The 27,965-nt window shown below is 38.1% G+C and overlaps 1 protein-coding gene across 1 annotated transcript; it reads left to right on the forward strand.

The window, feature by feature from the left end:
* Window positions 1-2,439: 2,439 nt before the first annotated feature.
* Window positions 2,440-27,907, forward strand: TFDP2 (transcription factor Dp-2 (E2F dimerization partner 2)). The gene is made up of 9 exons (XM_009578978.1): window positions 2,440-2,456; window positions 9,020-9,067; window positions 10,406-10,568; window positions 11,120-11,263; window positions 13,678-13,746; window positions 15,420-15,571; window positions 19,741-19,907; window positions 26,347-26,452; window positions 27,334-27,907. Exons 1-9 carry the CDS (start codon window positions 2,440-2,442, stop codon window positions 27,515-27,517), a joined length of 1,050 nt encoding a protein of 349 aa, XP_009577273.1. The 3' UTR covers window positions 27,518-27,907.
* The last annotated feature ends 58 nt before the right edge of the window (window positions 27,908-27,965 follow it).

The following is a 27,965-nucleotide window of genomic DNA, read 5'->3' on the forward strand; positions in this document are numbered from 1 at the left end:
GGTGCAGCAGTAGCTCTTAATTAGTGTTTTTTCCAGGGCTGCTACAGTAAATCTGGTGATTTTACTCCCCTCACTACAAGAAGGACATTGAGGTGCTGGAGCGTGTCCAGAGAAGGGCAACGAAGCTGGTGAAGGGTCTAGAGAACAAGTCTTATGAGGAGCGGCTGAGGGAACTGGGGCTGTTTAGCCTGGAGAAGAGGAGGCTGAGGGGAGACCTCATCGCGCTCTACAACTACCTGAAAGGAGGTTGTAGCGAGGTGGGGGTCGGTCTTTTCTCCCAAGTAACCAGCGACAGGACGAGAGGAAATGGCCTCAAGTTGCGCCAAGGGAGGTTTAGGCTGGACATTAGGAAAAACTTCTTTACTGAAAGAGTGGTCAGGCCTTGGACCAGGCTGCCCAGGGAAGTGGTGGAGTCACCATCCATGGAAGTATTTAAAAGACGTGTAGATGAGGCGCTTAGGGACATGGTTTAGTGGGCATGGCGGTGTTGCTTGATGATCTTAGAGGTCTTTTCCAACCTTAATGATTCTATGATTCTATGATTCTATGATTGTGCGTGGCTTTACTATGGGTATTGTATTTTTAAGCTACAGTTTTCAGAGAGTCTGCATGTGTGCGCGAGGGGAGGTACATACATGTCTATATGTGTATACACATACATACATATGTTAAAAACTATTGCCAGTGCAAATAGATTACAATCTACATACCACATTTTGAGAAAGAAACAAACTGTGTGCACAGCGATTGATGTGGGACAGCGGGTGGATGCGTACATTTAACTGTACACTAGCAGTGCTAATTGTATGGTACAGTAAGCCTGACACATCTCAATCTTACATTGTGAAAGGTGACATTACAGTGCTTCTTGCAGGCCAGGAAGTGTCGCTGGAGACGACTCTGTGATGTAGCCCTGTGGTAAGAGAACTGTAAGCCAAATGCTGACATTTCAGAATTTTACTGTGCTTTGCCATGTACCTTATGTTGTCGGCACCAGAGAAAGTAATTTATTTCTTTTCCCTGGTAAGAAAAGGGACAAGGAGAAATAGCATGAGAGCTGACCTTGGAGAAAAAGGGGTTAAAAGTTTCAGCTGCAGCAGAAAAGAGGAAAATCTCTATAGCGGTACTGGGAAATGACAGGCATGTCATTGATGACAACAGCCTGCAATGAGCAGGGAGACTAGGTTCTGATGACAATATGCTAGCACAGCTTAGCAAATCCTGGGCAAAATCCTGTAGCAAAAGTAAAATTGACAAGTAACTGGCTAGTTTGGAGAACTATTTTGAGCTCAAAATGGGAACACAGTGTATGTAAATCATTAATTACTGTTGTAAGCAAGCTTCTTCTGAAGATGTTCTCTGATACAGATCTGCCTTTTGGAAAATTAATATTAAGTAGTAGTGTTACTCCAGATGCCAAAGGAATTTACACAGAACATTAGAACATTCTTGTTTCAAATTGTAAATACTTCTCATATCTCTCTTCATTTTTTATAATGGTGAGACTTCGCGTATGTCTACATCTTTTCTATTCTGTGCTGTGGCTACAGAAGATCCTTTTTTAAGTATTCTTTTTCTCTCAATTGTGTTGCTTCTGCTTTGTATTACAGAGAAGTTAACTGTTGAATTTATGATTTTCTAGTTACCTCATGGCAGAACGTAGGTGTACTAAAATTAAAAAAAAAAAAAAAAAAAAAAAAGACCATGGTTCAGGACCAAGTGAGAAGAGAAAAGCGGGCAGTGGAGGAGAACAGGTTATCTGAGAAAAGACCAGGGAACAGAGATGCAAACACCACTGAGTCAGCTTGGGACCATCTGGGCTAAGCTGAATGTTGGCCAGCTCCTGTGGAAGGAGGAGGGCAGGGCAGGGCAGTGGTGAGGGCTGGTGTCTGCACTGTTCTGAAGGAACCTGTCACCTCAGATGCCTTCAGTTTCTGTCTGCTAGTGCCAGAGAGCGTAAGTAGCTCTTCAGGAGCCAATCCTTGTCCTTACGGCTCATGACTCCAGCTAGACCCCAGCTGACTCTGTGGATTACGAGGCAGTGGCAGCTCTTCCTTGTATTTGATTCTGCCTCCAGACCCGCCACTGTAATTCCCCATTTTGAATAAGGCTGTGCATAAGAATGGGGGGAGGTATTTGATCGATCGATTCCCAGTTCTCTTGCTTTGAAACTGCCTTTGTGACATCTCCTAAAAGGTCTGGAGGCTGTTATGTGAGGGTGTGTTTGCAGTGTACGAGACAAAAAAGCTAACCCAATTCCAAAACTTCAAAATGCTGTGAGAATTTGCCAAAGTGTAATTCATAGGTTACTAAGGAAGTAATTTAAAACTCTCTTTTTACTGCTCTGTTTAGGTAATATTTCAATAATCACATTACCAGTTTCCAGCACCAACTCCCCAACCAAGATTTTGCCAAAAACCTTAGGACCAATCAATGTGAATGTTGGACCCCAAATGGTAAGTTTTGCAGCTCCGGTAATGCTAACTTGTGTAACTAGCTGCGTGACTTCCTGTTGATGTAATATGGAAACATGAAAAACAAAGATGTGAACAGTGCTAGGAACTTGCCACTTCCTGCCTCAGCTGCAAAGGCTGCTGAAGTGCCCCACCTGGATGGGAAGGTGATGACGTGTGGGTACAGCAATCTTGGCATGCCAGGATTGCCGCTCCCAACAACGATCCTGTGTGACCTTAGGAGATACCTATCTTCCTGGGTTTGCATGGAAATTGAAACAACTTTTCCAGTTGACATTTTAACTACTACTCAAAAGTGTATTAAGAAAAAAAAATCTCAATGTTATTGATACTCTTTGAATATTTTTGAGTCATGTTCTCACCAGTAAATCTCCAGCATTGCCAAAGACTAAGTGTCTCGGATGTGTCGTTAGAGATTTAACTTGTTGAAACTACTCTTCTTAGAACTGTCTTTTCCTGTAGTGATAACTACATATGAGAGTATATTGCTGTTTCAGGGATGTTGGATCTGGTTTTGAGAAAAATTTTCAGTTTTCTGGTGGCCAGAGAACTAAGCAGGCAATACAGTGAACTGTTTCTAGTACTTGCCAAGCACTTAGCCTGAATACAAGAAGCATTTAGTGTGTTTTATAAATAATTGTGATGGGTCTTTTTCACATGAGAAGTTATTACTGTTCTTCAATGGCGTTTATCCCAGTCGGACAGACAGGCACAAGCATTACAGCCAGGCCCCCCAGGCTGCATCCTCCCTGTGTAGAGCTCTCCACCTGAAGGCTGGCTACCTGTGGCTAGAGAATACCGTTCCTCAGTCCATCGGTACTGATGCAAGTATCGCTAGAGCATGTGCCCTGTAGCATTTCACTGGAATAGTTCTGCTACAAAAGCTTTATTTTGTGAGTGCAATAAATAATAGTCAAGAACAGGGGAGAGCAGTCAGTTAATGCAGTTCCTACTCTTACAAGTGACTTCTCAAGGCCCTGCTTTTCGTTGAAATGAACAGTTTAGGTTCTATAGTAGCTAGAAAAGTTGCAGAAGCTACTGCATGGTGTGAGACACATTCTCTTTTATTTATTTTTATTTTAATTTTTTATTCTCATTTTATTTTTAAATTTTTCAATTACTTTATTTTATTCTGTTGCTTTGCAAGGATAGATCTATATTCAGAACACATTTTCTTGTTAAATAGCCATTAACACAGGTCTCCTAAGACAGCCAGTGTACGGCTGTGTTGTGTTCCAGATGATTTAAAAGAGAACTTTCATAAGTTCTCAATAGTGGGAATGTTAACACTCCTTTGGCATCTCATCTGTGTTAGCAACATCCTGCTGCCGCAAGGGGTTTTCAGCTTTATTTAAGCGCTGTAGGTCACAGGCCTTGCGGCTGGTGCCGGTAACACAGGTCTCCTAAGACAGCCAGTGTACGGCTGTGTTGTGTTCCAGATGATTTAAAAGAGAACTTTCATAAGTTCTCAATAGTGGGAATGTTAACACTCCTTTGGCATCTCATCTGTGTTAGCAACATCCTGCTGCCGCAAGGGGTTTTCAGCTTTATTTAAGCGCTGTAGGTCACAGGCCTTGCGGCTGGTGCCGGCCCTTCACAATGACCGTTGGTCTGCATGCCGTGGGGTACGGCTGTGCAAACGGTGAAAGCAGCACAATTTGTGGGCTGGATTCTTGCGTACGGGTGTTTGTTGCAATTTCTTCAAATTCAGTCTGTAGGTGTAAATTCAGCATAAGTATTATTGATAAAATGTTAGTGCTTAATGACAGGGATTTAACACATCCTACAGATGCTCTATTTGCTAAGTTAGGGTGAGGTTTTCTTTTTTATGCTATGCAGTCAATTTATGTGATTACTTCAGGCACACTGGAAAAATGTTTGCTGTTAAGATGGAATTAGTCCTCTGAAAATACTCAGTGTAGCATTTTTTGTGAAAGCAAACATTCACTAGTAAATTTAAAAGTGACAGTGAAATAACCCTGATTTGTCTGCCTGTGACGTCGGTGTCCCTGCACCCAAGAACTTGCAGCTTTAGCAACAAGCTGTAGGCCGGTGGATTTCCGTGCGCGTGCAGCTACCGCCTCCAGGCGCCCACCGAGCAGGGCGCTCGCTGCCCCGGCGGGGAGGGGGCTGCGGGGCCGTGCTGCTGGCGTCCGTCTCCACGAGGTGGCACCAGGGGACAAGTCGGTCGCGGAAGCACCCCACCGTGGGTTTGCCACCTCGGTTTAGTATCGTGGTTGTCACAAGAAAGGTATGAGATGACTGCACATAAAATACTCTTTTATGACACACTTGATCTGTGATTTACAAGACATCAGTAGAGCAACGTGAAACTTCAGAGAGGCTGGACTGTGGACATTTCAGTATGCAAAATACTTAAAATCTTTTCCCCCTGGCATGTGTCTGTCATATGCTGGCAGAATCATATGCTTACTGCAAATAAACATGATTTATAGTGTTGCAAGAAATTGATACAAAAAGTTACTGGATTGGATTGATGATTAATTGAAATACTGCATTACTGATTCTCACTTACATGCTGGTGTTACACCAGTGCTGAACTTAAGCAAGCTTTTAAAAATTAATCATTCCTTCACAAAATGTTTCTGACTTTAAGCCAGTGTAGCAGGAAGTTGACAAAAGTTGATACCTTTCCTGTGCCTGCATGCAGTGTGTAAAGCAGCCAGCCAGGGATCTTTTGTTCTCCAGTATCAACCAGTAAATATCTGCACCTGTGTTTTGGTTTTCCTAAATTTCTGTTTTTACTTTTTTCTGTCAAGCTATCCACTTGCAAAAATTAAGTAAGATAAATTTATGTCTTTGAGATAAAAAATACATACGTGTAATCATGGTGTGGTGTCAGAAGGGATGTGAAGTAATGCTCAGTGAGCTAAGGAAATGGGAAATTCTTCAGATGATACCATTTTTTCCACTTGTTTAAACAATATTGATGGATATCAAACAAAGTATCTGCTGTATACTTACATGGGTGTTGGCTAAGTTAAAGAATAAAGGAAACTACAAAGTTTAATACAGTAGGTACCCAAAATGTCACTAACAGACAGAGTAAAGTAAAATAAAGTTTAAAAAAGCAAAATAAGGTATATGAGTAAAAAGCATTGTCTAAGCAGCTTTGGCATGAATCTTACCATATAGGAATCAAAATAATTTAACGTGTTTTATTTTAAAGATTAACTAATTAATACTGTTTCATTTTTAAATGCTATCTTCTGGTGACGTACTTTAAAGAATGAACTTAGATGTGATTTAAAAGTTGAGACCAAGTGTCTTAGTGTTAACAACCATTGTACATACAATTTCACCAGGTTTTAATAAATGTAAGTTCTATATATACTGTACAAACTTTATATTTAATTCCATAGGTACAATATTGTATTATTAGCTTGCTGGAATGCCATGAGATCTTGTAAATGCTAGAAACTGCAGGGAATACTTTGCCTGCAGCTCAGATTGTCTTTGGTACCAAAGACAGACAATTGCAAATCACAAATCCATTGGAAAGGTGGCTTTATTGATTACAGTGATCAAGACATTGCCTAGATGCACTCTCGAAGAAACAATTAGATGTGTATAGCTACAGATCCTATATCTGCCATACCTAGTAACTATTTCTATTTGTCTAGATCTTGTCCATATGAATAATAGAGTAATATAGTACAATTAGTAGAAAACTTAACAGCATTGTAACTACTTTCATGTATGAAGATCTGATGACATCTCTTCCATATACTTTGACTGCAGATTGCATCTGGTACAGAACTATTATTTTTTTCTTGGTACCATGCTTAGTATGAATTTTGGGCTGTGATAACCTCTGTTTTCTTAAGAGAGCTGTGTTTTTAATTTCTAAATTTCATAGATCATAAGCACATCACAAAGACTGACCAGTTCAGGGGGTGTTCTGATTGGGAGTCCATATAACCCAGCTCCAACAATGGTCACACAGACACACATAACAGAAGCTTCTGGCTGGGTCCCAGGGTAAGATTTTTGTTTTATTTAAAGATGTTTGAAGATCTGTTCTGATTTTTTCCTTTATTTATACTGTTGTATCTATATGTTGGCTTATGGCTTCTAGTTCTTGCACAACTAAAAGGAAGGAGTATGCTCTTTAGCCTATTATGCACTTTCGGTGTCTGCAGCATGTGAACATGGAAGTACAAGCACCGGTCACTTCACTGTCTGTTTTAATTTTGGTTTATGGTGGTGTCTGTTTCTTTTTGAAAATGGAGAGTCACAAATTCATGAGTCCTGTTAAAAGAAGCCTTTATTTTTTTCATAAGTTCATGGTATACCCAAGTAGTTTTGCTGTTGAGCGTATCAGTGGGTGCCAACAGGGGGAGAGACTGTCAAAAACACTTCAAGAGGCATTTAAGAATAAAGCTCTAATGGAAAATTTTGAATGTAATCAGAATTGTATTTTTATTACTATTTTACAGTAGCAACAAGTTTTCATGGGGTTCTGAGGTACTCCAAAGTAACATGACTATCTTTCTTCTAAGGAAATCTGGTCTTTACAGTATTTCATGGTTTGGTTTTTGGTTTGTTTTGGGTTTTTTTGGTTTTTTTTTAATACCAGTACTGCTGAGCTCATCTGTCTCAAGACAGATGACGTGCTTTGCCTCTGAAAATTAAAAAGTAATTTATTTCCATATCTGGGTTAATTTTTGTAAACAGGTGATGAATGTCAGTAGTACCTTTCCAGCTTTAGAGGTGGGAAAATGGAGCATCTAGGACATGGCAGAAATGAGAGTATAATATTTGTACCTTGACTTTCTTCATTCTATGCTGTAAGCCAGGGCGTCATAGGCTTGTACTTCCCAGTCGCTATATTCCCACCATAGAGTCAATAAACTGCATGCCTGGCTGAGCAGTTTTTAAGCTTGATTTTTTGCTATGTGTTTTTCTCCTCAAATACCTTTTGAATCCACTTAGTTCTGATTTTATTTGAAAAAGGAGTTGTCAAAGATTACTTTGTTTCTGCAAATTTTGTGAAATGTGGAGGCCAGGCAGAAGTTCTTCCAGTACCCAGAGGAGGGAAAAGCTATAGTGTCTGTTCACAGCTTGCTAAACCAGAGAATCAATGCCCATTAGCTTTCTTAAGCTTCATCCAAACCCAGGTGATGCAGGCGTGGTTCCAGTGCATCAACCACCACCACCAAGGAGAAGCACCATCCTTCTGTCAAAATCTAGACACAGTATTTCCAATGAGCCTGACTATTGTTTCGCCAATAAAAACGAGCAATATGTTCTCCAGACTGGCTGATCAATATTGATCACTGCAGAAGTCCATACCATAGGTCATATTTTCATCTGAAGAACAGAGGTGAGAAAGGGTCTGTAGTATTGCCGAATCTAAGCAGTGAGCCCTTGCTGAAGACAGTTCCAGAGGATTGCAAGTCTAGTCTTGTTGCTTTACCCATTGTTTGCTCCTCTTCACAGACTCCAAATTGTTTCCAAAATCAAATGAGACAAGAACATAGTCATTCTGAGGGCTCCATACAACCTCGTCAGCCTGGCTTACAGACCAGGGGACAGCTCTCCATTCAGTGCCATTCCAGCCCCTGCCCCAGCTCTGCTCCGTTCAGACCCCCGGTTGCACAGGGTGAGCGGTTAAGCACCATGGACAGGGATTGCCAAAGACAAAAATCCCGCTCTCGCTGCTGAGGAAGACGTCTACTGCTGGGTTCTGGATCGCACAACCAAATATATGCAGGCTTTCATGCACAGATCTTCAAATCCATCATTTTTGTTCAGCTCCCTTCATAACATTGTCAGGTTTTTAGCTGCGTATCTGCTGTGAGCCCTGGTTTTGAAAGCGCAGAGTAACGTCGTGAAGTAATTTACCGATAGTTCTCAAGCAATGTGCATTGTGTCAGCTGCAAGAATAAAAGACAAGTTTGGAATACAACTTGTGTATTCTGCTTGCTATAACTAATAAACAGAACGATCAGGAAACCAGCAGTGATTGGTGACTGCTACTTCTATGCAAAATTCCTGTCAACAGCTGCTTCAGAGTATTTCTCATCAGCTCTGTATACATCAACTCTAATATGAATATGTTTAGTGTTTTACGTTTTTTGTTTAAAGATACCAAAACATTCAATGTCCTGAAAATACAGACTGTATCTTATGTATGTGCTGTTTAAAGGCATTTTTCTTCCACGTGGAGGAATTTTAAATAGGCATTGTCAAAGGAGCCCAGCTTCTCCTTTTTGATGGGATTTGGTTACCTAGCTCACATCTGCACTTCCTATAGTTCCAGATGAAGTGACTTCCCTAAAATCATATGGGCAAAGCATGGTAAAATTGGGAATAGAACTTATCTGGCAGTGAGCTCAGACAACCTCCAATGTCCTAACCAACTTCTCTCAAATGTTGTCAAGCTCTGTGTGTGCTATTTTTCCCTTTCAGTAAACATGTAACAGCAAACATTAGTAGCCAGCTAGGCCCCAAATACATTGATTTTGTTGGTCTAAATATATAATGTTATTTTCACCTAAGTTTGCATTGTCTTTTCTTAGGGACAGAAAGCGGACTCGAGAATTTATAGAATCAGATTTTTCAGAAAGGTGAGTATTACTGAACATATATTTATATTTTATGTATATGGTCACGTCTGTTCTTCAGAGCTGCCCTTCAGCGAGATGGGTGTCTAGTTCGCACTTCCAGCAGTTCAATCCTTCACGTAAAAGCTATATTGTATGTTATTCCTTGTAGTTATAATTCATTACTGTTTGCTTTATCACTTCCTGATAAATACATTTGCTGTTACACATGATACTGGGAGTTGTGAAAAACAAACACAACACATCTTCAGAAATAGGATTGTTCTAGTTTTCAGCGATGTGACAAATACTTGTAAAGAGTTGATCTTTTCCTTTGCTTCTGAAACTTCCTTGAATGCATTCAAGGGGGTTTTATTTGTTTACTCAAATTGAGTAACTGCGTAAGGATTAGGAGTGTTGGGTTTTTTTAAATCTTCTGGTGTTCCTTTCTACTTTTCCTTTTCTTCTGTCCTTCCTTTCAGTGTTCTGTTTTCTTAAATACATTCAAAATTTTGAAAAGCATTCTTGTATTTTAATGTTTTCCTTAGCTTGTTACTGTTGACAGAACTAGGCCTTTTTCTGTAAAATAAGAGATCTCCCTGAATGTATTATCAAACCAACTTGTAAAACTGTAATTAGAAAAAAAAAACCCACAGCTGAGCTTTTTAAAGGCTTCTGTTGAAATACGCATCCAAATCTAGCTTGTGTGATAAAACCAATTGCTCCTGGTTTTTTCCATTACCATTATCGAAGCTCTTGCTTTTCTGGAGGAAGAAAGTGAATGGAAAATAACCCTGACAGTTGCCAGTTATTAATTTGGCACCATAAAACCCAATGAATATGTACTTACTCTCCACAAAAGAGATTCTTGTATCTCAGTCTTAATTATGATGGCACAGATATTAAACTTTTTAGGAGAATTAAGGTATCTTTTGCTCTATTGTAAATAGGATGTCTGAGCCTTTCTGTTTTAAGCACAAACATGAGAGTTCCCTGTAAATCTGGCTTCCAGGCACATAACTACCCTGTGAGGTTTTCCCTCTTTTTTTGGTTGCTCTTTTGTGAAACTACCTGGAGGTGAATTACAAATCCAGTTTTTTTAAGCATCTGCCCAGTAGCATGTGTTCAAATACTATCAATGTAGAAATCACCGAAAAAGGGGAAAGGGCTCCCAATGTAATTTTTGCCAACTTGTAAGAAACAAGAAACCGATTCAAAAAAGCAGAACAGATTCATTTTCCATTTAGGTAGTACATAATGTCATGAGTCCTGATTCCTGTTGCAAAAGGTAAGCCTTTTGCTGAGTAACAAAGTAGCTTCTTAACATTCAATGTATTAAAGTAATTACTTTTCTCATTCCAGTAAGAGAAGCAAAAAAGGGGATAAAAATGGGAAGGGTCTGAGGCATTTTTCAATGAAAGTATGTGAAAAAGTTCAACGTAAAGGAACAACTTCATACAATGAAGTCGCTGATGAGCTGGTATCAGAATTTACAAATTCTAACAGCCACCTAGCTACAGATTCGGTAAGCAAATATGTGTTGAAATTTGTTACACTGTTACAAAATTGTCTGGTTTATCTTGGAATTCTGTCCCTTCTGTTTCTGTATTGCCCTGCCACACTCCATACTTTCCTTCACTTACTTAACTACTTCCCAAATATAAAGACTTACCCTCTGAAATTTAAAAATACAGAATTAAAATGAAGAATTGAACTCCCTCTAAATCATAAACAAAATAGCGAAGTCTGCCAAAAGAATTCTCTTTTAAAAAAAGCTACTCTTGTACCCACCATATGGGTGGTCTTGTCAGGCCTTTCAACCATAACAGACTTGCCATGATGGGAATTTGCTGCACAGAGGCTTCCAGCAGGTGTGAAGCTTCCATTTGCAACCAAACATGCTCATGTGGTATCCAGGTAGTAGCACAGATGAAGCCATCATGTTTTAATACCACTCTGACTTGAACTGCCATTTTGGCTTTTTATCTTCTACATATCTGTAAAGGATGTGTTCAATCTTTTTTTTCCTTCTTGAATTCTTTTGTTGTAATTAATGCTGCATTGTTTTCTTAGCAGGCTTATGATCAGAAAAATATTAGACGGAGAGTTTATGATGCCCTTAATGTCCTGATGGCAATGAACATAATTTCAAAGGAAAAGAAGGAAATCAGATGGATCGGCCTTCCTACAAACTCAGCTCAGGAATGTCAGAATCTAGAGGTAAAGTGAGGTAGATGGGAAATTCTGTGTAGTTCAGAGTTTGTGATAATGGAGCTGCTCTACTTCAGAGGATGGTTTTTTTCTCAATTTGAACCTGATTGGTTTTGATTCTTGCACACTATGAAAATACAACTTTTGATATTTGAATAAACTGAAAGGATATGTTTATATATGCTTAGTTCAGTTTATTTAGTATACATTACATCGTTTTAAAAAAAACTGGTTACCTTACAAAAATGGATGTTGATTAAATCAGGGATTATTTTTAAGATTAAAGTCTGTAGTAGCCTGAAGACCAGAAGAAAGTCAAAAGAATTTATGGTGCAGTTACGCTTACAAAACGGTATACATTGAAAGGAGACCAGTTTTCTATTAATGTCTGTACTTGGAAATGCCACTCAAAGGCAATTAAAATGAAAAATAATTCCTGCTAGGATGTCCAATACTAGTTATGAACTGGCAGGGAAAAAAAATGAAGTTTTACTTATTGGTTATTTCCATTATTTTTCCAGCAGACTAAGAGTTACCATGTTTTTGCAGGGATGCCAGAATTTATATGCACAATGTTGCTTATCCTTCAGGCCAAATGCTCTATAAATAAAAAGCACAAGTTATTGTACTTACTGCAGAGTGCTATAATGACTGTCCGTAAATATATCTTAATATGTATTATATTTGTGATACTTGTGACATTAAATATCTTAAAAGGTGGGTGGGGTGCCTCTCCAGTACAGAACAATTTTTTTTGTGCAGGTTCATTTACATCAATTGTCTTTCTAGTAAGAAAGTGGTAAGAAAAAAGCTTTTACTATCCTTGTCCATCACAGCAACTTGGAAAATACATCCACCCAAGGAGTAGGCATATGCTCAATCATTATACTCCAGGATTCGTTTTTTAAAAAAATTATGGATAAATCTACATTTTACATGCATTCATGTGAATGCATTATCTTCAGTGTAGGTTACTGTTACAAATACGGAACTTGAATTTCATTGTGTCGTCTACAATGATCATATGCTATTCACTGTGTCAGGCTCTAATTAAATATGCACAAAATGGAAGCCAGGCATATCTGGTTAAAATGTTGCTTCCTATGACATAATAGAAAAGAACAGAAAATAAAGCTGCATTTTCATGGTGTGAAAATCGAATTAATTTTGCTTTTAAAGCTGTATAAAGTTCCAACTCTTCTTACAGTGTAATTCCATAATAAGATTACCAGTACAAACATGAGAAATCAGTACAAAAAAGCTTGTATATAGAAACCATGTCTAAATTATATCTGTACTGTTTATTGGTTTTAGGAGTTATATATTTGTCCCAGCAAAGAAAGTCATGTACTGTGCTCTGAAGGAAGCATTTTAAACAAGCATTAAAGTGTGTGTGTGGGGAACCACCACAAAGCAACATTGTAAATAAAATGGGGGGAGGGAGGGGGGCGTTTAGGCCAGCTAAGCTTTAAAAGACTGCATCATTTAATTTCAGTGGTTGAATGAAAAGGTAATGTAAGAGTTTAGTATTTTTGGGAGCAGCGATACAGTGCTGGCACCAACAGGATGATGAGGAAGAATATGTTTTAAACATGATGACTACTGTCCAATTCTTTAGTGTTGCCCCAGAACACTATTTAAAATCCTGTTGGTTATATCTGCAGTGTCAGTAGGCATTCAGTACTATTGCTGTCCCAAACACTGCATACTTCGGTTGAAGATAGCTTTGCCCCATAAACTGGCATTAACAAAACTGTTGCAAGAAATGGATTCTGTGCTCATGTAGAAAATGTTACCTCTACCCCCTTTTTGTTGCTGAAATCTTATTAGTTTAATCAAGTCTCAAATGAGTAGTCCAAACAAAAAGTGGAGGTCACTGTAAAGATGCAGGTGATGATCCTGAGCCGCGTCTCCACACATTTATGTCTAGTAGCTTGCAGCTAGGAGAACAGTGGAAGGGACGTGCCCAATTCCAAAAGAGCGGAGGGCAGGAGAAAAAAAAACAACCTAAGGCACCCCCTCAAGTAAGCATTTAATTTGGTACTCAGTGCACAATACAAAAGAGGAGGAATGGGTGGGGAAATAATACAGTCTCTTGTAATAATTGATTCCTTACTGAAGTTAAAATTGTTCACAAAGAAATAAATTACAGTTTGTCAGACCTGTTTTATGGAGAAACTCCTGTGACTATGCAATCAGTCTGTTTGAAAAAGAAGAAAATATATGGCAAACGGGTAGGGCCAAAAAGACTTGCGCAATTTACTTACCGTGCCATGGAATTCACCACCATTTACAAAGAAAGTATGGATTTTTGTAATGGTGCTAACACACTGATGTAGGTCTACAGCCTGTTCAGTTTGGCACAATGGAACAGACAGGGTAACTAAGTAATTATCTTGATGCATTTACATTTATATTTTAAGATAGAAAAACAGAAGCGGATTGAAAGGATAAAACAGAAGCGAGCCCAACTACAAGAACTGCTGCTGCAGGTATATTTAATTTTAATTATTTTTTTCTATAAATGAAATTATCAAGTGCAAATCCGACATGTTAGAACTTCTGAAGTTCCTTCTAGATTTTTTTAGCAGCTATGATATGCTAGGAAGAAAAGTTTCACACTTGTGACCCTTCTGGATTCTGGTAGGGGGACCTCTTACCCTCACTCTCTGGTTCATTTTTACCTATTGTAAAACAGCATGCTGCATCTGCGTGCCACAGGCTTCTGTAAGTAAGTGTTCTGCTGAAGCTTTGTCGACATTAGTGCGAATGGGAACAACTCGCGAGTCCCCTTTGTTGACTCGTAAGTCCCCCCAGAGTTACCTTCTCTGAGTAGTTCTTACTGGAAAACTTCTCTTTGACTCTACGCTATGAAATTTACAACTGAACTTGTGTAAATATGTACAGAGTTGTTTTCAGGGAGATAGACACTTCTGGATCCTGAGAATGGAAGGCTGGCAAATCCAGCTCTGGATTCTGGATGTGCACCTTTGAGATGACTTGAGTTTTGGCTTTGATTGCAGAAATATATTTCAAATGCATCTTTGCTTATAAAGTAACATTTTATAAATACAGTTATGAGCATTCGTAAGTGTTTTGGTCTGTGCAGACTTCCAGTAATTTAAATGCAATCAAACTTTTTGATGAGGTTTTTACAGGCAATTAGGCTATATTTTTTTTCCAGGTGTAACTATATTGATACAATTTTCAATTAGATATGCACTGAAACTTCTAAATATCTAATGCTTCTTTTTTCATCACCAAAAACTATTTCTTTACTTAGGGCACAATTCTGATTCTATCTGTCTGACCTAATAAATTAGCAGCTTCTCTAAGAGTAACATGAAATTATCCTGGTAAAAATAAGGCAACTCAGGCCCTCCTAACTATTAGTCTGAAAATGACAGAGTTGCACTCCCTTACTATCTACAACTATCATTATTTCCTTGATTATGTTCATTGTCAAATGGTTTACCAGTCCTTTGGGATTCTGTCTATCCATCTTCCCCCCTTAAGTGGAATAAATAGTGCCTCAAAGTGAGTAAGTACACTGACTTCCAATCCCTCAAATAACATTTCCTAAAAACACACATTTTCATACATCTGCAGTCAGATACAAGAATTCAGTAGAGAGCAAGTAGTGTCACGAACAGCACCTGTTTAAAAACTTTCAGAGGAGAATTTCAAAACTAACTCTCTTGAGAGAGAAAAGAGGGTGTGGATGAGAAGGGGAAGAGAACATGGATCATGGCAAGTGGGGGAATGCTGTAATTTCTGTTAACTTTTGTTTCAGTGTAACTAGCTCCTAGTCTAAGGTAATTATGCATATAAAATAACAGAGAAGACCTCTGACTCCCGTGCCTTTTCAAAAGGAATGGGCAACCATTCTCCAGCCAAGCTTTATTGCTCCTTTCTTGTTTCTTCTCCAGGGATTGCGAGGGGGGCATAGCCATTAGGGTATGTGTGAAAAATTTGTGTTTAACTTCTGTGCCTGGTGAGCTTCACCAGTGCAAAGAGGAAGTCAGGCCACAACTTACTTCTTGACAGAAAACTACTGGAGGTGTTGAGAGTTGGTAAATAAGAGCTATGAAGTTCCACTTCCTGGAAACACTGATGTCTTCTCTTTTATTGTCAGTGATCATTTTTTCTTTCTTTCTTTCTACAGCAAATAGCATTCAAAAACTTGGTACAAAGAAATCAGCAAAATGAACAACAAAATCAAGGCCCTCCAGCTTTGAACTCAACAATACAGCTGCCTTTCTTAATAGTCAACACTAGCAAAAGAACAGTTATAGACTGCAGCATATCAAGTGATAAGTGAGTGTTTATGGAAACAATTTTTAGAATTTTATTTTCTTTGTAGACTGGAATTTTTCTTTGAACAAATGAGAGAAATTTTTCTAGTTTACTAAAAGTAATTATGTATTTAAATTTGTTACTGTCACTTCAGGGGAGTGTTTTGGTTGGTTTTTTTTAAATGCAACTACAGTAGTAATAGGAATAAGTTTATCAACATTGCTTTACAACCACTAGTTAAAACAGGCTGACTTTCAGTGTTGTAAAAGGCACTTCAGACTGACATTTCAAAGATCATTCACTGCACAGGAGAAATAACTGAATGAAATTATATACTAGGGCAGCACTAGCTTTTAATGAAGCCATGTGGCAGTGCTTCTGAATTCTTATTCCTAATATGCCATAAATGTATTTAGTCAGAAACACAAGGTGATCCATGTAACACAGAAGTAACATCCTAGAGGTGATAATAACAACTTTTAAAGTGTCTTTTAATAGCAAAAAGATTGCACCTAGCTCTTTGAAGGAAAAAAAGGAAGGAAATTATATAGAAATTTGAAATATTGTCTTTATAAGCAAACTGCTATAGTTGCACTCTTACATTAATCTGAAAATCTTCCACTTACATACTGCTGGGTGCTTATGCTCTTCATCCTGTGAAAATAGAGCTGAAAGTATGAGGTACTGTTATTTTAACTGTTAATCAGATCACAACTAGTTTATTAGCTGAAAAAAGCTGTCTGACTTTGCTTTAATACTGTAGATTACAGATTTCACTCTGTGATACACATGCCATATTGAACTTCAAGTCAATTAACATACAGCAAAAAAAGACAGTCTCTAGTAACCTAAACACCAACATGCAAAAAAGCAATACTATTAAAAGTTGAATTTTTGTAGAAAATTGGACTGAAGTCCAATACATTCTGTGACAAAACTTTTGGAATACTCCCATCAGCACTGCAGTTCAGCAAGTTGGGAATTTTAGGATCAATATTGATTTAGCTTAACTATACCCTAATTTTATAGGCATACTATACAGTTCTTACTACACTTTTAACAGTGCTCTGTATTTAGGTTTGAAGTCATTTAAAAGTTGAACAATTTCATATTGAAATTCAGAACTGCTGCTTTGAAGTTGTCAGAGGTTAAACTGGCATTTGGGATCTAGAGAAGTATAACACGTTTCTACAATCTCAAACTGTAACAAAACATTACTACTAAAAATGAGCACACCAAAATTATTTAAGTTGTTGGTATTTCAGTTTATATAACCCAGCTTCAATACTACTGTCATCTGGAGATCATTAAGTGTACAACCCAAATTAAACAAGCTTTCCTACTGTGGTTATTATTTGTGCAACTGATTAGCGGCAGCAGCAGTGTGTAGGTAAACAGTGCCAAAAACTGCTAGTGTTTAAACCACTGTTACATTGATCTACTAAACAAGGCAGTTGCTAAAAGTGGTCACTCAGTTTGGAGAATTCAAATTCTGTAGTTTATTGGAGAGTATTTACGCTGCCTAACCCCATTACTGGTCAACTTGAGTGCGTGCCCTTCACTTGGTTTCAGCGTCCGTTAATAACCTACTGTTGTAATGGGCTTCCATTTTCCTTTCTTCTCCCAAATAACATTTATATAAAGCATTGGTTGGTCAGCATTTATGATGCAACAGCAGATGATGTTAGAAAGTCCAGTGAACAGATAAACTCATAGCATTAGCTACTCAAAATTGTATTTACAGAGGATCTTCCAAAGGAAAATAATTGCTTGGAAAAATGGTAGATATAAGGGGGATTTAGCATCATGAGGAACATAGGTTTGTGTCTTCGAAGTTTTTTGCTGTGCAAGAACAGGCTTTATCTAGCCAAAACAGAATGAAATTTCTCACATGTAAAACAAAGAGGTTATAGGCAAAGTTTTGTTTCGAGTTTGAGAAAGCAGACGGGTGCCAAGCAGCATACTGTGAATGACATTTCCGAAGTTGGACTAAAGAAGAGCAGAGTCTTCAGCTAAAAAGGAAGAAGTTAAAAATTATCTTGAAAAGATGAGGCACCTGAACAGCAAAAATGTACTTAGTGTATATGGTGCTTCTATACAAATGCTGTAGGTCTTAGGGGAAGAAAAAAAAAAAAAGGAAGCAGAATACCTAGATTTAAACAAGCATTCAGACACAATAGATGTATCAGAAACTTGGAAAATTAGAACATCTCCATTCTAATTGGAAATGCAGATGATTTTGCCATTGGAGATACAATGCTATACATTAGAGAAAACGTGTAGGAAGTAGGCTTTTGTACCCTTAAAGAAAAAATTGCCTGCAAGAGCAGAAAATCCAGATTAAATTCATTGTTGATCAAATTTGCACTTACCATGGGAAAGGGACAGGAACCATACCCAAACTTTGCATACACAGTATTGGCCTCTTTTAGCACTGAATAATAAGATGGCAGCCCGCTAGATCATTCTATGAGAATAAAAGTTTACTTCTCAATAATGGCCAAAATAATGCTGGGAATTATTAGGAAAAACAGTAAGAAATACAACGTAAAACTCGGTATGTATAGTGCTTTTATATCTGGAATACCATATGCTGTCTTGTTCTTGGAAAGCGTATAGCATAACCAGGAGAGAGACACAGGAGGGCCTCAAGAATGCCTGAAACTATGAAAAGGCTTTCACAGAAAGAGCAGATGGACTCTTTGGCCTAGAAAAGAGAGGACAGTGGATTCACAGGTGTCTATAAAATCATGGATGACCTAGGGAATGTGCATAGAGAACAGCTGTATACCGTTACTTATTAAAGTTAAGAGACATTAAGAGAAGATACCAGGTGAGAGGTTTTAGACAAAAAGAATGTAAGTGGTTTTGTAACAGTTAGTCTATGCAAATCATAGCATTTGATGTTGTTCATGCCAAAAGTTTACTAAGTTCAAGAAGGGGTCATGTCAAGTCCCTGAAAGAAAACCCTCAAATAGTTAAGCTTGTGTCGTGGTTTAACCCCAGCTGGCCACTGAGCACCACACAGCCGCTCGCTCACTCCCCCCGGGTGGGATGGGGGAGAGAATCAGAAGAGTAAAAGTGAGAAAACTCGTGGGTTGAGATAAAGACACATCTTTTTCCCTTTCAATGTGGTTACGCTTAAATAAATATAGCTGCATAAACAATAGGTTTTACAAATAATACCATATAAGTCACAAAAGAAATTATGCCTGTAACTGACAATTACAGCTAGTAGAAAGCATGTAGATTTCTAGATTAAAATCTTGTGTATAGGCATACAAGATGTACCTTTTCCAAACTTACTGGATCAGGTGTAAGAAAATGAGTATTAAAAAAAAACCTATTGAAAATCCACAGGTGACACAAGCTTGGCGAGCTAATACAAGACCCACCAGTGAGTTATCTTTTAAAGATCGTATCTCATCGATGGGTTGTTTTTCCAGGGATAAAGGTTTTGTCAGCAGAAAATTAGGTACTGGGAACTAGCCTGATATTGTAATCCCTGGACCAGTGCTGTCCAGGTTTTTAATAGCATAAGGCCAGTCTAGATGCCCCTGCTTTTCTTAAAGCTATATTAAGTTTATATCACTATTTCCACTTTTATATGCAATGAAAAACATTTTGAGAGTCCTGCAGCAGAAATGGTAGGTTGTGAACATACAGGACTCTGAACAGACTGCTTTGCTAGCTGCAACCAAATGCATCCAAAAAAGCAAAGTTATACCAAGATAAATAGGTCAGTTCACAGGAGGAGTGTTGCACATGAGAACAGAAAGTGAAATGTGAAAGAACCAAAAACAAAACAGTTATTTTGGTGACAGGGTTGCAGGTGACCTTTAAAAGTACTGGATTTAGTACAAGTGAAGGTTCATGTTTAGTAAGGCCTCCCTCTTCCCCTTTGAATCTGTTTAATGAGGTAGAAAATTTTAGACTTTCTTCCTGCAGTGGTGAAGTTACTTTAATTGAGAAAGTGCCATTTTAAACCCTGTAGGCATACCAGTCACAGAAGCAGAAGAGAAAAAGCATTTGCTGCACTTTTTTTTTTTTCCCTTAAGGATCCTTTACTGATAACGAAGAATCTAGACACTTACCTCCGTGCATACCAAAAAAAAGGAAAAATAGGCTAAAAAAGCTTAGCTTTTTAGTGTTCTTTTCAAAACCATCTCTCTTTGACTTTTTACATGCAGATTTGAATACCTCTTCAATTTCGATAACACTTTTGAGATTCATGATGACAGTGAGGTGCTGAAGAGAATGGGAATGTCCTTTGGGCTTGAGGCAGGCAAATGCTCAGCTGAGGACCTAAGAACTGCAAAATCACTGGTGCCGAAAGCTTTAGAAGGCTACATCACAGGTACGTTAGATGAGACACTTAAATATTGTTCCTGATCAAGTTCACAACATTAGTTAACTGAAGCAAATTTAATGATACTAACCTACATAGGTATGTAACATTTGAAGTTATATGGGAGCTAGTAGGGTTGGTACATAAATTAGTTGTTTTACAGTTAATTTTGGAAGGTTTATCATAGTTGTCCTGTAAACTTAATTCACACTGATGTATAACAACAAACTTCTGAGTGAGCTGCATTACGAAGAAATTATTTCTTAAATAACTAAATTGACACCAAGAACAGATTTTCATGGGTTAGTATTAATTTTGAATAACTGTGTATGTGTGGAGGAGCAAACTGCAAGAAGGCAGCTCTTCCCAAGTTGAGGAGGAAAAGGAAGGAAGAAGAGTATCTTGAACTGGTTGACCCAGCTGCATTCACACTTTACTTTTTGCCTGAGGTAGGTGAGCTCTGCTAAGAATTCTCCGTATCTCCCTCTGTGTAGACATGCTCAGTGTACTCTCAATACATGGATGGTAAGCTGTCCTGTGTCCAGGACATGTAAACCAGTGATACTTAACATGTAAACCAGTGATACTTAGATAAAATACATGGCCAGCAGGTGCCATCAGAGAACTGAGCTTCTCTAAATAAAGCAAGAGGCTCCAAAGAGTTCCAGGACAGGTGTCCCATGCAGAGGCTTTTACCTCCCTAGTCATACTGTTTGAACAGGTCACATTAAAATAGACTCAGACCTAGATCTTCTTCAGTGTTGCATCACTGAACTAGAGCTGCTAAGATTTGTAATCACTTCCTTTAGTTATTGTCAGACTGCATTCTTTTTGCTTTACCCAAAACTTAAACTTAGCCCAACATTTTCTCATTTCTGGAGGGACTTCATCTGTAAAGGAAGCGTTACCCAATGAATTACTGTATACGGACCTTCATTTTTGAGGAAAGGGGAAACAAAGCTATTGCCCTCACTTCTCTACTAAACTAGGCTTTGGTCTTGTTTAAATTACAGTAGTATAAAACTATGCCTTTCACACAGGGAAGTTGGACACTTCAAACATTTGATTTAATTTTTTTTTAAACTTTCCTAAAGTTGATTCCCTTCTGTTGGCAACATTTAATCTTCACGTCAGGGTCATTTAAATGCAGGCTTTATATTAAAAATGCTACTTTGTTCTGGTAAGAAAAATATAGTTAAGTAGTCAGGAAGCTGAACATGTGTTTTTGTATTCCTGATTTTACTATGTGAGAGAATTAAGAATGAAACAGTTTCTTAACATTTGTGATTCAGTTACATTCACTGAAATTAGTACATTTTAAATGGCTTAACATTTCAAACTACATCAAGTTTATTAACACTTGTTTGTGATTTCCTGGTCCCCTTGTCCTGTGGGTTTTAAAACTAAGATTTCGTATTTTAATTTCAGTCAATTTTGAAATTACACACCAAGTCTTTATATGGCTGTACTGGTGCCAAAAAGAGAAGTTGAAAGACATCTTGATTTGTTCCTTGCAGGTTCATTCAAGTAAAAATTATTTACCACATGATTCACTACCAATGTAAAAAAGGGGAAAGGAGCAGACCCAAATCTTTTAATAATGTTGCAGTCTTCAAGTTACTTAATTGCTCCCCGTGTATTGAGGAGCAAACTAAAATTTCTATTTCATTTTAAACCTGCATTAATTTATCTTCAGAGAATAGGGTTTCTTTACATTTGCAAAAAATCCTGTGTCATTACACTATTTACTGAGTAAAACCAGCTTTAAAGATTAAGCAATAAAACTACATGTCTAAACTAGTGATTAGTATAGTAGTTCATTTTAGTTTCTTCAGTCACACCAATGTACTGCTCGTGGGTTTTTTATTGAAAGCATTAAAGGCAAAACAACTGTGATGTTGCTGTGCAAGTGAGAAACAAGTAGGACTCTGTTTCAAAGAAACTAAACAGAAAAAAAACAGATTCTAAGATTGCATATTCTTAAAGAATGTTGTGATTTGGGTTATTTCCCTAGTAGCAACCAGCAGCCAGAAACCTATCTAGAATTTTAATCATAAGAAATGTATTGATTTTATTTTTTACTCAAAATGCATTGAGGCAAGTGATGTATTCTTCAGACATGGGTTACATTCAGCTGTTTCAGCTTCTGAAAAAAATAGTCCAGAAGTGTTGTTAGTAGAGTATGTACATTTATTTTAAAGGTTTCTTCTATCTGTTGCTTGCTACTTAATTACACAACACAAATCTACAGTTAAGAGTATGAATTGCATAGTAGAGGTTTCTAATGGCAGTAACTGACAAATAAGGGAAACAGATTTAAATGTTTTGCACAATACTTGAAAAGCCAGCATTTGCCTGATTACGTGTTTTCGGTTAAGTATAACTTCCCATTTTAACGTTGGCAATTTTTAGACATTGTTTCTTGCACTGCAAGAGTAGTGAAATGGAAGGCTCATCGCTGGTTTTTAGAATTCATGGTCACTTCCATAGCTTTCATGATGGCACTTTTAAGTATATTGGCTTCAATTACTACTATACAAGAAAAGCAAATCAAGGTCTCTTACTTATTCACTGAGTAAACTTATTACAATCAAGATTAAAGTTCTCCCACACTGGCTGACTCCATGAACGCAACTGCTGTAGAAACCAGTCCTGTTCTAATACGTCTAAGTAGGTAAGTCATTTCCTGTACAATGTTAGTTTGACCTTAGCCTGGTCATCTTTTTTTCAGATAATTACTCACTTCCAAACACTAACAATAGTTTGTGTTGTAATGCTTGCTAATAGGACTGGAGAAACAGTTAAAAGAATCTAAGTCTAAACCAGTTCAATGAAAGAAATTTAAAATGGACAAAAAAACTTGGACCATCTCAGCTTTAAAAAAAAAAGTAACTTCTAGTTACATTAAACATGCCAAATAATTTGCTTGGAACTGCTGAACTGATTATGTGTGCATCAAAACCTTAATGTATTTTCTTTGCAGGAGGATCATGTGTGTTAGCCATTCTTCAAGTGCCCTAATTTGATACAAATAGTGTCTTCTAGGTTTTCTATAGGTTTCATGATGTTTTAGCAAAAAAGTGTTGGTTTTTTTTAATACGTCTTTTAAGTACTACATTGGTATGATCCTGAGGTGTCTGACTGCCATTGAAATCAGCAGAAGCTAAGGCATATTAACACCATAAAGAAAAATATTATGTGTATCTCAAATGATGTTTGTAACACATTTTTCTGTTGCTCAATTGTCATAATTGATGCAGACTTCTAAAACTGACATGATTTGACCTTACTTTTTCTTGTTTCCCAAAAGGGAGCAAGAGTAGAGGATACAGCAGCTTAACCATAACTTACAGTGAAAGTTAACATTAAAGTGTTGCTTTAGCTAAGTCAGTAAACCAGAAAAAGTGACAGATACAACAGATACAACCACAATACGTGCCAGTTTCTTACTATGGAAGGAGCAATGTTATTCCTAACACGACACTTGCACTAGCTTAAGATGGCATCCCACAGTCACAATCCTAATTACACATTGCTGCCCATTCATTTTGACACAGTTACTTCCCTCTGCCCTCTTCATGAGCTGGCTCAGGGTACTAAACCGCAGGCTTTTTATCTGGCAGAGGAGTTTCTGACAATTTAGCCTGTAGAACTATCTAGCTAAGGGCTCAAACCAGAACAGTTCAAGTGTAAAGGAGGGAGTGAGATTGCTGGATGAACAGAAACATGCCACTGATTGAGACAAGCATAAACTCTTGTAGAATCATATCCAATGTAACATCCTATGCCTTTCAAGCCATGCATATACTACAGGCAGTTAATGCAAAACCAAGTCCTGCCTTTGTCAGTTGAGTCCTCACTCCTAGAAAGGAGACTACAGATAAAAAAAGCAGGAGATAAAAATTCTGAGGCACTAATAGTTGTGGTAACACCATCCCACTTGTATGTATTCCACTAAGGCAGTGGGCAGAGAAAGTGGTGCAGTTTAGGACCTCTAGATTACACATCCCTGCACAAAGAAGTGCTCTATGATCTACCTGCATAACAAGCCTTGACTGGAAAATGGGCTGGAGTTGGAACTGAAGAGATAAGAGTACCCATTGAATGAATGAGCTTGTTCCGCTATCAACAATAATCCTATGCAGCACTTTCACTTTTACATTAACTACTAAGGGCTATTGAGGGTATTCCTTTAGAGCCTTCTCATGTAAGTACAACTTCCTACCGAGTGTATCTCCTGCAAGATATGCCTAGTTCATAATAAGGATGCCACTCTTAGATTGGACTGTACCACCTTGGGAAGTTTTTTCCAAGCTGCTTTCCCTGGTGCGTAAGTGTAGCTATTAGTAATTTATCTACTCTGGTAGAAGTAGTAAGTCTTCTCATTGTAGGCAGACTTCTATTTTGACAGTCCTTTCCAGACAGGAAATGGCTTCTTAAACTCCCTATCTTTCACAAACTTCCTCTTTTCCCTGGCTCCTTGGAGTCCACTGGAAAATCGAATTTAGAAATATAAGGCAATGAAAGTACAAGGCAGGGATGAACCTTCTTTCTGCCTTATGTGTAAAATCCATACTTTCCTTCACCTTGTTCTTCAAAAAGAAAAGGTAACTAGCTATTATCCCAAAATGTTAATAAAACACAACATTACTAGCAGTGACTTGTTATTCTTCTGGAATATTAAGCATGTACACACAGGTACACACCTTCAAAAGACCAGGAAACAACACTGTGATACATCTCTAATCCACTTTATTAATCTAAATACAATGCAGTGATTCCAAATGGGTCGGCCTCCTCCTGCAAAGACAGGAGGAGACTGTCAGAACATGTTCTCTGTAAAAACTAACCTGTGTTTAGGGCAATTGCTATGTCCATATTCAACTACTGTCATCTATTCCGTCCTCATAGATCACCCTAAAGCTGCCACTTACTAATGTTTTCTGTCATGTTCCAAAGACTATTCTGGCAGGAACATCAACCTTGCTAGCCTTGCTTTGTAACATGTCATTTAAATACCTCGCTGCTAACAAGTCTCCACAGCACAAAACAAGGTAGCCTGTGAATCCCAATGGATGGTGAGCTAATTTACGTGGCTGTAACAACCTGCTTAAAACAGTCCCTGTGCTAGGCAGTACACTGTCAAATCTCAAGGAGCCAAAGCTTAACAAGAACACAAAAGGACAAATGAGAAAGCGCAGGTAACAAACACATTTAGTTATTCGTCTTATCTGCTATTACAGAACAATTCTAGATAAAATATGAATAGCACAGTCCCATTTTACTGCCATCGTGCTGTACAGAACAGCAGTTTGGTTAGGCATAGAAAATAATAGTAAGGACTAACTCCTGGTTTAATGCATCCAGCTGGAACCACATGCAAGCACCATGAAAAAGAACTAGATAGTCCTGATTGATAACTTTATTTTGATTTTAACTTTGTGTTGAGATGGAATTTGGGGAGGTCAATAGAAACACCTTACCTAAGAAACAAATTAAAAACAAATTCCCTGCCCCCGCCCCCAAAAAAAAAAAATCCCGTAAGTGTAATTGGGTCAATGGACTTGTTTTGCTATTCTCTTGGCAGAAATGTGCGTAACTGGAAACAACTGACAGGCATTACTTGTTAGTGAATTTGAAAACAAGTACTATGAGGGTTCTAAGTAACCCATTCACGACCCTCAGAGGGCTTTTAACAAATTACCTCAAGGAATTCAGCACTACTGCAATTTTAATCCTAAAATTTCCTATCCCTAGGGAGGAGACTTACTTACACATCACACATGCAGTGTACAACAGGCTCTCTCTTTCATACTCTTGGCACAAGACCTTTGACGTGGTCTGTTCATGCCCACAGCTGATTGCCGTCTCTATTCAGTGTCAGAACGGATCAGGAGGCTGCATTACAGCCAGCTATGAGACCACCAAGATGAAACTGCCTTTGGCCATCAGAACACACACGACTGAAACGCATTCTGCCTTGGTGGCTTCACTGCAGTATCTCCAATCCTGACAAGTATAGTTCCACTTATACCTTCACCAAGCGCAACAGCAAAGGCACTTAGAGCTGTTGGGGCATTTGATAGGATCAGTCTGTAGCAGTAAGTTTCCATGAAGGACTCCAAAACTATTTCAGGTACCTGTGATTGCATACGGCTACTAGCCGGGGTCACCTGCAGTGTGAATTCTCTTCAGACAGAGGGAAAAGCTTCATAGAAATAACCACAGTTCTGAGTGTAAGGGAGTGCAAGGCTTGAGTGCATCACAAACACAGGGGTGTAATTTCATCTTGATTAAACAGGACACATCCACAGTATGAAGTCAAGCTACTGGTACCTTCTCTTCTAAACTAAGGAATCCTAACTGCAAAGAGAATGCAAAGTTAAAGATTGTAAAAGGAAGAAAAAATTTAAGTAACTATCATAACTGCAATTATGCTTTCTTCTAGATATGTCTGCAGGATTTTCATGGATAAACCAAGGGTTACTTCCAAGTTCAGCACAAGCAGTTTCACATTTAGAGGTAGCAGGAGGCACTTCTGATGCTAAATCAAGGTAAATAAAACCATTATTTATTCAAGGATAGTGATTGTGGTACTTTCAGTAACCTCACTGTTTCATACCATTTACATGCAGGAAATGACATGTTTTCTATTATGGTTGATTTTTGATTGTGAAAAAGTCTCTTATTCTGTCTTCCTTGATAATTGTATTTGAAAGGTCAAATCAACATGCTTTGAATTTTGGACATACTAGCTATTTTATATCTATGGTTCAAAAGAATAGAATCACTTCCAAGCCCTTATAAGGACAGAATTTTCCAGATTAACCTTAAATTCCTGCCTGGGCATGTACTACAAATAGGTAATTACATGTGGAAAAAAGCCTGATAATACTTCTGAAGACTACTGCTTAGGCTCTCATGAAAGAAGTTTAATCCACACAGTCTAATCATAATTTTAAATTAAAAACCAACCAACCAAACAAAAAACAACCACCACCAACAACAACAAAAACCCAATCCAAAAAAACACCTCAACAACCATATTTTGCTTGGAGGTTACGTGTACCTTAAAAAATGGAAGGAGGGATTATTCTGGAACAGGTTCTTCCTCATGGCCTTTAATAGGTTAATTTCATATTGCAAACATTTCTGTGTATTGACAAAACTGTGATGGATTCATTCTTCTTTAAGCTTTCTTCGGCCTGAGCAATTCTACTAGTTAGTTATGAAAAAAAAAGCCACCCAATAATCTGTTATGCAACTTCCCACTATTTTAGCAGTTTGCATAACTATCAGCTTGTTAAATGTAAAGGTCTTGGATTTTTCCTTGTTAGTAGCATTTCTTTAACTAAAGGAAAAGCTGAGGCCAAAAAGAAAGCTTAAAACTTCATGAGAAATCCTCTAAACTTCGACATTTCTGTTGTTTTGATAGTGAGAATCCAGGGTTGTGTTTGGATGCTGAAGTGGCCTTAGCAACTGGGCAGTTTCTTGCCCCTAGCAGTCAACAGTCCAGCAGTGCAACATCCCGCTACTCTGAATCACGGGGAGAAACTCCATGCTCATTCAATGATGAAGATGAAGAGGATGAAGATGAGGATTCTTCCTCCCCAGAATAAGGACAGTAGAAAACAGAATACGCAAAATGCTGCTCATAAATATTCTTAATGGGAGTTCCTGTTTGGATTTTACTTAAGTTTCTTGCCTTGGTTTGCACTGTGTTCAGTGAAGCAAAATGGAAGCTTCAAAACAAATTCATCCACAGCTGAAATTGAAAACTTTTTGTAACTGAACACAGAGTGACATGCAGACACAGAGTGAAGTGTTTTTTATCAACTATAACCAAGGAAAAGAACAAAGTCCCTGGAGACTTGGCAAAGTAAACATCAAGTTCACATTTTCCATTTTGGGACATTCTGTCTCAAGTCTCTGTCTTCCCCTTATCTTTACCAGATGGAGAAGAAAACAAATGCCAATTCTTGCATTGTCTTTTGGTTGTGCTACCTTTAGGAAAAGGGGGAGAGTGAGCATGCGCAAATGCGCTAAAATAGCTATTTAAAACTATCT

This window comes from Fulmarus glacialis, unplaced genomic scaffold (assembly GCF_000690835.1).
Source record: "Fulmarus glacialis isolate BGI_N327 unplaced genomic scaffold, ASM69083v1 scaffold25595, whole genome shotgun sequence".
NCBI classification, from domain to species: Eukaryota; Metazoa; Chordata; class Aves; order Procellariiformes; family Procellariidae; genus Fulmarus; species Fulmarus glacialis.